Source organism: Mrakia frigida (genome assembly GCF_051309035.1).
Source record: "Mrakia frigida strain ATCC 22029 unplaced genomic scaffold BDY24scaffold_12, whole genome shotgun sequence".
NCBI classification, from domain to species: Eukaryota; Fungi; Basidiomycota; class Tremellomycetes; order Cystofilobasidiales; family Mrakiaceae; genus Mrakia; species Mrakia frigida.
In genome coordinates this window covers 502,846-513,310 of record NW_027481269.1, presented here as the reverse complement: position 1 = coordinate 513,310, position 10,465 = coordinate 502,846, and the positions used below count along the sequence as shown (strand labels likewise).

At 53.0% G+C, this 10,465-nt stretch overlaps 4 protein-coding genes across 4 annotated transcripts; 2 read left to right on the top strand and 2 right to left on the bottom strand.

Moving 5' to 3' along the window:
• Positions 1 to 341: 341 nt before the first annotated feature.
• BDY24DRAFT_414545 (uncharacterized protein) lies at positions 342 to 683 on the bottom strand (the record flags this gene model as incomplete). Its single annotated transcript, XM_076643327.1, has 3 exons — positions 342 to 367; positions 476 to 588; positions 655 to 683. The coding sequence occupies 3 exons, from the start codon at positions 681 to 683 to the stop codon at positions 342 to 344; spliced, it is 168 nt and encodes a 55-aa protein (XP_076497504.1).
• BDY24DRAFT_386621 (enolase C-terminal domain-like protein) lies at positions 682 to 4,070 on the top strand. The gene is made up of 17 exons (XM_076640132.1): positions 682 to 798; positions 920 to 991; positions 1,299 to 1,320; positions 1,438 to 1,657; positions 1,729 to 1,812; positions 1,879 to 1,899; positions 1,968 to 2,104; positions 2,173 to 2,264; positions 2,335 to 2,409; positions 2,483 to 2,578; positions 2,665 to 2,725; positions 2,811 to 2,912; positions 2,998 to 3,088; positions 3,174 to 3,275; positions 3,356 to 3,406; positions 3,488 to 3,617; positions 3,792 to 4,070. Exons 1-17 carry the CDS (start codon positions 792 to 794, stop codon positions 3,875 to 3,877), a joined length of 1,449 nt encoding a protein of 482 aa, XP_076497503.1. The 5' UTR covers positions 682 to 791; the 3' UTR covers positions 3,878 to 4,070.
• A 96-nt stretch (positions 4,071 to 4,166) lies between these two features.
• Positions 4,167 to 6,062, bottom strand: BDY24DRAFT_386619 (uncharacterized protein). Its single transcript, XM_076640131.1, has 8 exons — positions 5,959 to 6,062; positions 5,813 to 5,896; positions 5,682 to 5,732; positions 5,508 to 5,586; positions 5,298 to 5,386; positions 4,939 to 5,141; positions 4,498 to 4,800; positions 4,167 to 4,380 (listed from the first exon to the last, which is right to left on the bottom strand). Exons 1-8 carry the CDS (start codon positions 5,974 to 5,976, stop codon positions 4,323 to 4,325), a joined length of 885 nt encoding a protein of 294 aa, XP_076497502.1. The 5' UTR covers positions 5,977 to 6,062; the 3' UTR covers positions 4,167 to 4,322.
• A 1,120-nt stretch (positions 6,063 to 7,182) lies between these two features.
• On the top strand, positions 7,183 to 10,445 carry BDY24DRAFT_386607 (sugar porter family MFS transporter). Its single transcript, XM_076640130.1, has 16 exons — positions 7,183 to 7,295; positions 7,422 to 7,479; positions 7,604 to 7,845; positions 7,947 to 7,966; positions 8,041 to 8,201; positions 8,277 to 8,336; positions 8,417 to 8,502; positions 8,560 to 8,853; positions 8,978 to 8,997; positions 9,079 to 9,167; positions 9,278 to 9,381; positions 9,454 to 9,462; positions 9,628 to 9,829; positions 9,915 to 9,989; positions 10,071 to 10,124; positions 10,226 to 10,445. The coding sequence occupies exons 2-16, from the start codon at positions 7,422 to 7,424 to the stop codon at positions 10,315 to 10,317; spliced, it is 1,566 nt and encodes a 521-aa protein (XP_076497501.1). The 5' UTR covers positions 7,183 to 7,295; the 3' UTR covers positions 10,318 to 10,445.
• Positions 10,446 to 10,465: the final 20 nt, after the last annotated feature.

Below are 10,465 nucleotides of genomic sequence, written 5' to 3'. Positions count from 1 at the left end.
CTAGCCAACGAGAAAAGCATCTAGCTTCGGATAAATAGATAGAAGAGCGAAAAACGAATGGGCGGCAAGTGGGAGGGGATGAAAGGACAAAACAACAAGCAAATCAAAGCAAGGCAAGCGAATTAACATGCAAACGAGGACAAACAGCGAGGGGAAAGCAAAGAGGTGGGTAGCGTAGAGATGGAAATAGGGAGTTGTAGAGCAGACGAGTCCGTGTGTAAGTTCTACGTGTGTGAGTTTGGTGGAGAACGAGAAGGGAAGGGGAGAGGGGTCGTGAACGAGGTCGTGAAGTTGAACCAGGCGGAGGCAAAAGACGAAAGACTGGGTGGTTTGGGTTGAGTTTATCCATCGTCGGCTTCTTCGGCACCTGGTCGGGCGAATCAAAGAAGGGATTAGAGTCAGCCAAAGCGGAAGAAAGAGAAACGAAAGCGAAAGAAAAAGAAAAAGAAAAAGAGGAACGCGTCCTAAAACTCACCCGACAACCTCATCCTCACCACCTCAAGCACCGCCTGTGCATCAATAGGGATATCATTCCCTTGGAACCCTTCCGGGTAAGCCACAGGGGGGGTGTCGGGGGAGGTGAATCGCCTGGGGAACGGAGGGCGAGTCAGTTTCGAGACGAGACGAAACGGAGAGAGAAGCGTTTGGATTCACTGAGCTCCATGGAATCCGTAATGAGCCATTCCCAGCCGCTGGAAAAGGAAAAGGAAAATGGATCTCTCCCTTTGCTCTTCAACTACAACAACCCCAACCCTTCTCCCTCCCTTCTTCCCTCTCTTCTCCTTCTCACCATGTCTGGTGAGTGATTCTTAGCTTCAACAGAGACCAAGGACGCGACAGATCTCGAGCTCGAGCTGACCTGTCTCTCCTCCCTCCCTCGCTCCCTCCTCGCTGTCTCCCCAACGATTCTATTCTGCAGACCTCACCATCACCGATTTCACCATCCACGACATTCGATTCCCTACCAACGCTGAAGCCGCTGGAACTGATGGTAAGTCTTTCTCTCTACTCTCTTAAGATGGAGAAGCCCGTCAGAGCGTCGAGCTCGACTTCTCCTTCCTCCTTTCCTCTTTCGAGCTGGCTGGCACACGAGTCCCCTCCCGCATTTGAGCTCGAGGGAACCGAGTTGAGTAGTAGTGGGAAGTCCAGAGTAGCGGTGGGAAAACCTGCTCAGAGCTCCTAGGAGTGCAGAGCGAGGGCAGGGCAGAAAAATCAAGAACGATCAACCGGAACCTCAGCCGACCGACCCGCTTTCCCTTTTCGCTGACCTCGCTTTTCTTTTTATTCCCTTTGTCCAGCTATGAACACGGAGTGCGACTAGTGAGTATCTCTTCCTATCCCCCTACCTCTCGAAAAGTCCTCCTCGAAGAAAAAACGAAATCCAGGCGCAAGGACGCGGGCTGAACTTCGTCGTCCACCTCTCTCTTTCTTTCCCAGCTCCCAAGCCTTCATCATCCTCCACACCGAGGACAAGAACCTCACCGGACAAGGAATGACCTTCACCATCGGTCGAGGAAACGAGATCGTCTGCGCTGCCATCAACCTCATCGCTGAGCGACTCAAGGGAAAGAAGCTCGCCGATCTGTTCAAGTCGATGGGCAAGACGTGGGACTTCTTGGTCTCTGATCCTCAGCTGAGATGGATCGGACCTGAGAAGGTGAGCATCTTCTGTTCATGTTGATTCTTGAGCTTGTAGCTAACTCGGTTCTTGCTTGTTGATGTTCGAAGGGAGTCATTTCCATCGCGACGGGAGCTGTCTCTAACGCCCTCTGGGACCTGTATGCTCGACAGGAGAAGAAGCCTTTGTGGAAGGTGAGTCTCCTGCCTTTTATACACTCCTTAGACATAGACTGACCTCGTTCTCACACCTCTACGCAGCTCATCGTCGACTTTACTCCTGTTCGTTCACGTCTCCTCCTTCCTCCTCTTCAGCCCTCCCCTTCGCTAACCTCCTCTTGCCTTCTCAGGAACAATTCGTCGACTCCACCTGCTTCCGATACATCACCGACGCCATCACTCCCGCCGAGGCTCTCGCTCTCTTGAAGGAGAAGGAGGCTGGAAAGGCTGAGCGAGAGAAGAGCGTTATTCAGACTGGTTACCCTGCGTGAGTTTGCTTCCCGACGCGTCTTCCGACTTTCTCGAGCTGAGCTTGATTTCGTTTGAACCTTGCAGTTACACCACCTCCGTCGGATGGCTCGGATACGATGACGAGAAGGTCGCTCGTCTGACAAAGGAGTCTCTTGCTCAGGGATTCAACCACTTCAGTGAGTCGCGTCTGTTTTTTCCCCTCATTCTCGACCTCTCTGACCGTTTCATTCGTTTCCTCTCGTACAGAGCTGAAGGTTGGGGCTAACCTCGAGGACGACCTTCGACGAGGAGGTATCATTCGATCCATCATCGACGACCCTGGTAAGTCGTTTCCCTCTTCTCATCTCTCTCAAAGAGGATCGAAGCTGACCTTCTCACCCATCTCTCTTTTCAGCGAACCTTCCTGCTGGCCGAGAGAAGATCGAGGAGAAGACCATCGCCAACAAGAACGCTGGACCCGCCGGATGTGTTTTGATGGTCGACGCCAACCGTTCGTTCTTCCCCGTTTCGACCTTTCCCCTCCTTGTGGTCGAGAAGCTCCGAAACTCATCCAGCTTTTGATTTTGGATCATACAGAGGTCTGGGACGTCGCACAGGCTGTCGAGTACGTCAAGAAGCTCAAGCCTCTCAACCCTTGGTGAGTTTCCAGCTTTCGGTCTCGTTCTCGTTCCTAGTTCCTCTCTCGAAGCTGATCGTCTCCCCTCCTTCTCTCTTCAAAACAGGTTCATCGAGGAGCCCACTGCTCCCGATGACATTTCCGGTCACGCTCAGATCCGAAAGGGACTGAAGCCCTACGGGATTGGAGTCGCTACCGGAGAGCACGCGTTCGTCCCTCCCTTCTCTGCTCTTCTCTTCTTCCCCCGACCTGACTCGAAGCCCAGTTCTCTCCCTCTTTTGGAACGACCACAGCCACAACCGAATGATCTTCAAGCAGCTCCTTCAGGCCGAGGCTATCGATGTCGTTCAGATCGATTCGTGTCGATTGGCCGGAGTTAACGAGGTGAGACTGCTCTCTCCTCTTCGTCGCTCCCTCTACTATAGAACTCTTTTGCTAACCTTCCATCATCGTCCGCTTTGGTTTACAGGTCCTCTCCGTTCTCCTCATGTCCGCCAAGTTCGGTATCCCCGTCTGCCCTCACGCTGGAGGAGTCGGACTCTGCGAATACGTGATTCACCTTTCGCTCATCGTTCGTCCTCTCTTTTCTTTCCTGTACCCTTTCCGACTTCAAAGCTGACTTCTACCCTCATATTTATTTAACTCCATTAGGATTACATCGCGGTCTCGGGATCCCACGACCGAAACGTGCTCGAGTTCGTCGTGAGTACCGCGTCGTCGCGTCGTTTTCGTCCTGTTTCATCGTTTTCTGACCCGTTTTTGAGTCTGTACTGTTTCTTCTAGGACCACTTGCACGAACACTTCAAGTACCCCGTCTCCATTAATGCTGCAGGGCGCTACAACGTCCCATTGGACCCTAACGGAGGTTACTCGATGGAGATGGTTCCTCAATCCATCATCGACTACTCCTTCCGTAAGCCTCTTTCACCATCCTTCAATCTCTCTTCTAAAGGGGTCAATATCTTCTCAACGACCCTATACATCTCTCGTCCCATTGTCTCGACTCCTTCCGGCCTCGGGCTCGTCTCCCAACCAACGCGTCGCTGACTTCTCGCTTCCCTCCCCTTCTCTCTTCCCCTTCCCACAGCTGGATCTCCCGACGGCTACTGGGCTGCCGCTGCCAAGGGAGAGGAGGCCGCTTGGAACGAGAGGAAAGGCGTCGTCGTTCATTAGACTAGCATCTCGTTCTTCTTTCTTGGGTTCGAGGTTTCGGTTCAGCTGTTTCTGAACGTCCTTTCTGCTTTGCTTTGCTTCTTCTCATTTTCACGTACATCCACGCCCTTCTCCTTCCCACCCCCGTTGTTTCTCAGGCTCGTCGTTTTGTATTTCTTAGTGTCTCTGCAAAAGATAATCCTTTCATTCGAAACGAAGATGTGGCAGGAAAGGAAAGAGGAAGACGCGACGACCTCGACTTCGACCGCCAGCTCACTCTCTCTCTTTCTTCAAGATTCGCAAGAGAGCATCAGGAACATCGTGGGTTGATCGTAAAAAGAAAGAAGCAGGAGGACTACAAAGGGAAGAGCGAGAGCTAAGCAAGTAAGGACGAAAAGTCGAGAGAGCAACGAGATGAAAAGAAACGGCAGTGAGAGAAACGACTACGTTGATAACAGCTCTAATTCTAGTTCTTGTTCTTCTTACGAGCGTGAGCTGGAGATCCGTGACTCGCCATGAGAGGCCTGATTCGAACGTAAGAAGAAGAGGGAGCGAAGGACAGGTCAGTTCGACCGCGACCTCGCACGATTCGTTCGCATCCTCTCGAACGACGCGGGTGGAAAAGGAGAGGATGTACCCACTTCTTCCCCTTTCCCCCTCCAGTTCCTCCACCAACTGCTTTCCCACCTCCGGTCGAAAATCCACTGCCGAATCCTCCTCCGGCCATGTCCCAATCGTCACTCCCACTCGATCGAAGACCTCCTCCTCCTCCCCAGCCCGAGACGTTGTTGCTAGATGAGGACGACTTGGAGTTGGCGTCGACGATGGCAGCGTCTCGTTCCATCTGGTAGAGGAGGAGTTGGGATTGCTGTTCGGTGGATTGTTTGGTCGCGGCAGAGATGTTGTACGAGAGTTGGGTGATGAGATCGGTTTGGGTTTGGGCCCTGCGAGCGTTCGAAGGTAAGGATGAAGAGATACGAGTCAGAACGCAGTAAAGAAGGTCGGGTTGGAGTCGAGTGTGGAGTCAAAACAGGTGAAAGCGTTGCTACGAGACGAGGAGAGGAGACGGGAGCGAGACTCACCAAGTCTCCAAAGCCGACCTGAGGATGGCGAGCTCGTTAGGATCTACATCTCGCCCGATGCACTCGTCAACGAGGAACACTCTTCGTTGCTGATCCATCTTCCCCTTGATGAGACTGTGGTACATCCCTTCGATCAGGAAGTCTTCCAGTGCTCGGACGGTGCTGAGGGAGAGGGAGGAGAGGAGTTGGGAGTAGGGAAGGGTCTGGAAGAAGAGTATCAAAGAAGCGAATAACGCGATGAGTCAGCGACCGTGATACTAAGATCCAGCGGTGAGCGAGAGAGTGGTAAAGGGGGCAAGGGTGGACCGAAGGCGTAGTGGAAGGAGAGATGAAGAAGGAGGAGGAGGAGAGAGACTCACTCGATTCGACTTTGCCAGAGAGACGAGAGTGAGATGTTTGAGTTTGGTGATTTGATGGGGTGTTAGGGGAGGGAAGGCAGATGGGTTGGCTGTAGCAATAAGAGACGAGAAGAAAGAAGGGACCGAGATGTCAGCTCGACGAGAGGAGAGGAGAGGGGAAGGAGGGAAGGGTGAGCTCGACGAAGGGAAGGAGGAGACGAAGGAACGAACCCTGGTACTGCGACCAAGTCCCATAAGCGAAGAGTTCGAGAAGGCGAAGAGTAGGTGCATGCTGGGGGTTGCTCGAGAGCTGATGAGATACGAAGAAGGAGCAGAAAGTCAGTTCGTGAGCTCGATGGAAGGAGGGAGAGTCGAGGTGGAGGTGGAGGAGAAGGGAAGGCGAACCTCTTGAACCCTAGGAAGAGCGAGCAACTCGGAGAAGACAAAGACACCAGGCTGAGATCATAGAAGAAGGAGACAGAGTCAGGTTCTCGCGATATATAGACACGGAGGACGAGAAGAAGGAGCGGACTGACTGCTGAGATGGCATCCTGAATCGTCTTCGCAGTGAGAGCTCCTTTGCTGCCCTTTGCGATGAGAAGGAAAGGCTCGAGCTTGACCTATGATGAGAAGAAGAGATAGGTCATTATGATGGTGAGATAAACAGAGTGAACGAACGTACGGATGCGAGGGATTCCATGGTGATCGTTTGGGAGAGGAAGGGAACGAACGAAGCTCAACCTTCGACCCTTCCGTCTTTGCTGTTTCCCTCCTAACCATGAAAACCTTAAAAGACGGAATCTCCAGCGTCTCGCTCTCAAATCCTTCTTCACTCTCTGCGTCGCTGCATTCGAGAACTTTCGATCTCAACCCACTACGAAAAGTCGACCGTCGACCCTCCTCCTCCCAGCTGGCCGGCTCTCCTGTTTCCTTGCCACTTCTTGATAAGGTAAGCCCTCCCACGATCGGTCCTACATCCTAGGCTCCTTCAAAAATCCTCGTCTCAACGAAGAAGGATGTTCCGTCGCTTCTTCCTCGAGATCAACTTCCGTCGACGCGCCCGTGAGACGAGGTCACGATTTGTTGGATGACAAGGTCGCTCGAGGTTCTATCGAAAGGTCGAACAGATAGGTGAGTGGGAATTTTTCCGTTTTGGCCTTTTTCCTAGTTCAAAGGGATCGATCCTTACGTTTCTCCCCGTTCGTGCGCGTCGCGTCGCGCAGAGACGAGTTCGACCGCTTCTAGACGAGCAAGGTCGTTCCTGCATCTGTACCATCTGCTCGTGAGTTTTCTTCGCTGTCTGAACTCACTCTCGTGGAGGCTGACCGTTCTTCTCTCCTTCTCTCCCTTCTGCAGCAAACCGTCTCCCGACTCACCGCCGCTTCAGCTTTCTTTCGACGAGAAGACGATGATCAGGAGGTCGTGCTTCACCCGGTGAGTCTTCGTCGTAGCTGCTTGAGGGTGATTTCTGACCCTACTTCTGGCGACTTCAGATCAAGAAGCGGGAGGATCGGTCGAGGAAGAAAGCAGAGGAGCGCGTCAAGCTTTCGGACCTCGAGGTTTTCTTCCTTGCCTCAATTTTGGGCCACGTCTGCGTCGCAAGAGTAATACCGCTCCCGCTCATTCTCTGCGTTCAGCTCGCAGCGATCAAAACTTCGCCCCTTCTGGAGGATCGACGCGTCCCTTACTCGAGAGTTCGAAGTGCTCAGGCCTGCTTTCCTCCTTCCTTTCTGTGTCAGTCGGCTGTTGTTTTCTTCGTGAGATTTGAAGCGGTTTGGGATCGGTCGTACCTGCGCGTCTATCTTTACATCGTACCTTCGCCCAAGAAGGTACGATCATGCGAGGGTCGGACGTCGGAGATAAAAACGGAGGGAGGATTCGAAAATCGAGCTCAGAGTCTCCTCCTCCTTCCCTCCCTTCAACTACATTCTCGTCCTCGCCTCCTTCTCCGCTTCTCTTCCTCTCCCCACCCCTTCAAAAGCGGCCAGTCAGGCTCGCACCTTCTCATCTCAGCTTCCAGTGAGTCCTCTGTTCTTGTTGAAGAGACAGGTCGCTTCCAAAGTCAAAGCTCATTTTCGGCCGCTTTCTGACTCGCTCTTCTTCTCCCTTCTCTTTTCCTCTTTACCCTTTTTTGCTCCTCTGTAGATGTTCTTCAGTAAAGTTGAATCAGCTAACACTCCCAAGGAGATTTACAACGTCAGAGGTACGTCCTGAAGAGCTTTCGGAAGGCAGGAAAGAGGTGAGCTCGAGGGCTGAACTCGACTCTCCTTCCCCCCTCCACGACTATCCTTCCGCTGTACAACTTTCGACTTCCTGCCCTCCGACAGTCTACCTCACTGCCGTCACTGTCGCTTGGGGAGCCTGCTTGTTCGGATACGACTCGAGTTACATTGGCTCGACCATCACTTTGGTTGGATTCCAGGACGACTTCGGTCTGACGGGTCTTCCTGCTTCACAAAAAGCAGCTACTTCTGCCAACATCATCGCAGTCTTTCAGGCTGGCGCTTTCTTTGGGGCGATGTTTGGGTTCCCGTTGATGGAGAGGTTTGGGCGAAAGATCGCTTTGCAGGTGAGTCTCGGAGTCTCTGTTGCCCCAGCTCGAGCGAGCTCGAGCTCTTCTCTCATCGCCTCAGCTTCTAGCTTTAGAACTGACTCCTCTCGTCTTTTCAGGTTGCTACTATGGTCTTCATGTAAGATGCAGATCAGTCCTTCTGTAGTGTGCATCAATCAAGGGCTGAATTCGAGACGGTTTCTCTTCGGGCAGCGTCGGAGCGATACTGCAGACCGTGGCATCGACTGATATCGCCCTGATCTACGCTGGGCGCGTACTCGTTGGGCTTGGGGTCGGAACCATCACTGCTGCTGCTCCAGTTTTTATCGCTGAGGTTTCTCCTCCCGCCATTCGAGGTCAACTCGTCGGTTTTTGTGAGTTGCGCTCAAACACGTTCGCGTTTGACTCCGACCGGCTAAACCTTCCTTTCTTCCCCTTTGGACGAATAGACGAGATCGCGTACCAGGTCGGTGCAGTAGTTGGATTCTGGATCAACTACGGGTTGAAGCGTGAGTCGAACGGATCCCTCGAGAGCTGCTCGTCGCAGATCGAGCTCATCGCCCTCCTTGTTCCCCTCTCCCACTCACAGAACATCAAGACGTCACTGCTCGAAAGACCTGGAGGATTCCGATGGCTGTCCAGCTCATTCCCTCGGGCATGCTCTTCGTTTCTCTCGTGCGTACGACTATCTACTCCTCGAAAGAGCGACTCTGACCTTTCCTTGTTTTCCAGTTCTTCATCCGTGAAACTCCTCGGTTCCTTCTCAAGCAAGGTCGAACAGACGCAGCTCTGTCTTCCCTCACTTTCCTTCGAAACCTACCCGCTGACCACCCCTACATCCTCGAGGAGGTCGCAGCCATCGAGTCCCAAATCGAGGACGTTTCCCTGTTGCGAGGAGAGGAAGAGCGGGACGGGAAGTGGGCATGGTTTAAGTCTTACTGGTACGGGATTTGGCGCTACATCACAGCCAAGGGAATCAGGAACCGAATGGCTCTGGGTTTCGGAATGATGATGTTCCAGAACATGGTGGGTTCCTCAAAACAAAACGCTTTTTGACGCGTCGTCGCGGTTGTCATCTTTTGCTCGATCGAGCGCGCCTACTTTCTCCAAACCCAGGCTGATCATGCTTCCCTTCGAATTCTTTCTTCAGGTTGGAACCAATGCCATCAAGTAGGTGTCTTCTTGGTTTCGTAACAGCGGCGACGACGCGGACCTGACCTTTCTTCTCCTTCGCTCCTCCAACGTTCATAGCTACTTTGCCGAATCCACCATCTTCAGTGCCATCGGACTCTCAGCTGCCGATGGATCCCTCTACACTGGAATTTACGGAGCGCTCAAAGGTGTGCCGAAGTCCTCTTTCGAGCTGCTCTCGCTGCTCCCTTCCTCCCGCACGCCTCCTTCGCTTCAAGTCGCTGACTACACCTCTCCGACATCACTTTCATTTCCGTAGCCGTTGCTTCCGTCATCTTCCTCGGATTCCTTGTCGACAACGTCGGTCGGCGCCCCCCTCTTCTCGTCGGAGGGGTCGTCTGCGCTCTTTGCATGTTCTACCTCGTACGTTCGTTTCTCACGACTGTCATCTTATGCCGTGCTGATACCCTTCTTCCTTATCTGCTCTTCTTTCAGGGAGGATACGTGAGTCAATTATGCTCTGCTTCTTCAGTAGGCTCATACCCGCCGCTCGTCTCGTTGGCTGGCTGCCGCACACGAGCCGCTGGTTACGAGCCTACTTCTTCAGCGACTCTTCGTTCTCGTTGCTCGCCCGCTGATTCGCTTCTCCCTCTCTTCCGCCTTCTCCAGATCCAAGCCGCTCACCCTAAATCCTACGCTGCCGGCGCTCTTCCCTCCTCGGTCGTCAAAGGAGGTCAAGCAGCCGTTGCTGCAATTTTCATCTTCGGAATGGCGTTCGCCGCTTCGTGGAACGGACTCGCTTGGATCATATGCTCGGAGATCTACCCTCTCAAGATCAGAGGTTTCTGTGCCTGCTACACCGCCATGTGTCGTGAGTCTCGACCTCTTCGCTACGAGACTTGGTTCTTGCTGTTGACGCTGAGCTCCTCCTCTTCATTCCCCTACCCTCTTCTCAGAATGGCTGTTCCAGTTTATTATCGCTCGATCGACACCTCCGATGGCTGCAACACTAGGAGCAGGGATGTTCTTTTGTGAGTACGCCGTCGTGGTTCGTCTCTTTCTTGCGCGGAAGCTGACCCCGATTCTCTCGAACTCGATGCGTCTCTTTTCAGTGTTCGGATCATTCTGCGTCCTCGCGGTTCTTTTTGCCTGGTTCTTCATTCCTGGTTCGTCTTCTCACACATCCTTCTACTGTCTCTCTTCTCACCATTCTCGATCTTCATCCCGTCGTCCTCTGACCCTCACCTCGTCCGCTGTCCTTTTCCAGAGCTCAAAGGGTTGACACTGGAGCGGATGGATGCGTTGTTCGGATACAGCGACTTCGAACCAAATGCGGAACTCAAGCAGGAGAAGGTATAACGGGCTTGAGCTTCACCGAGAATCGGACGACCGCTCTCAGTTCATTTTTCAAGGAGCAGCCTCCTTCCTCTATACTCCTCCTTTGATCTTTACTGTAGACCACGATGTAATTAACGTATACCCTTCTACTCTCTCTGTCGGAGCCTTT

Coding starts and splice junctions, on each gene's coding strand:
- BDY24DRAFT_386621 (XM_076640132.1), top strand. Junction 1,321..1,437: donor ATGAACACGGAGTGCGACTA/GTGAGTATCTCT, acceptor TTTCTTTCCCAG/CTCCCAAGCCTTCATCATCC. Junction 2,726..2,810: donor CTCAAGCCTCTCAACCCTTG/GTGAGTTTCCAG, acceptor TCTTCAAAACAG/GTTCATCGAGGAGCCCACTG.
- BDY24DRAFT_386619 (XM_076640131.1), bottom strand. Junction 5,733..5,812: donor TTCAGGATGCCATCTCAGCA/GTCAGTCCGCTC, acceptor CTATGATCTCAG/CCTGGTGTCTTTGTCTTCTC. Junction 4,381..4,497: donor GGAGGGGGAAAGGGGAAGAA/GTGGGTACATCC, acceptor CGTTCGAATCAG/GCCTCTCATGGCGAGTCACG.
- BDY24DRAFT_386607 (XM_076640130.1), top strand. CDS start 7,422: ATGTTCTTCAGTAAAGTTGAATCAGCTAACACTCCCAAGGAGATTTAC. Junction 8,337..8,416: donor GATCAACTACGGGTTGAAGC/GTGAGTCGAACG, acceptor TCCCACTCACAG/AACATCAAGACGTCACTGCT. Junction 9,990..10,070: donor AGGAGCAGGGATGTTCTTTT/GTGAGTACGCCG, acceptor GTCTCTTTTCAG/TGTTCGGATCATTCTGCGTC.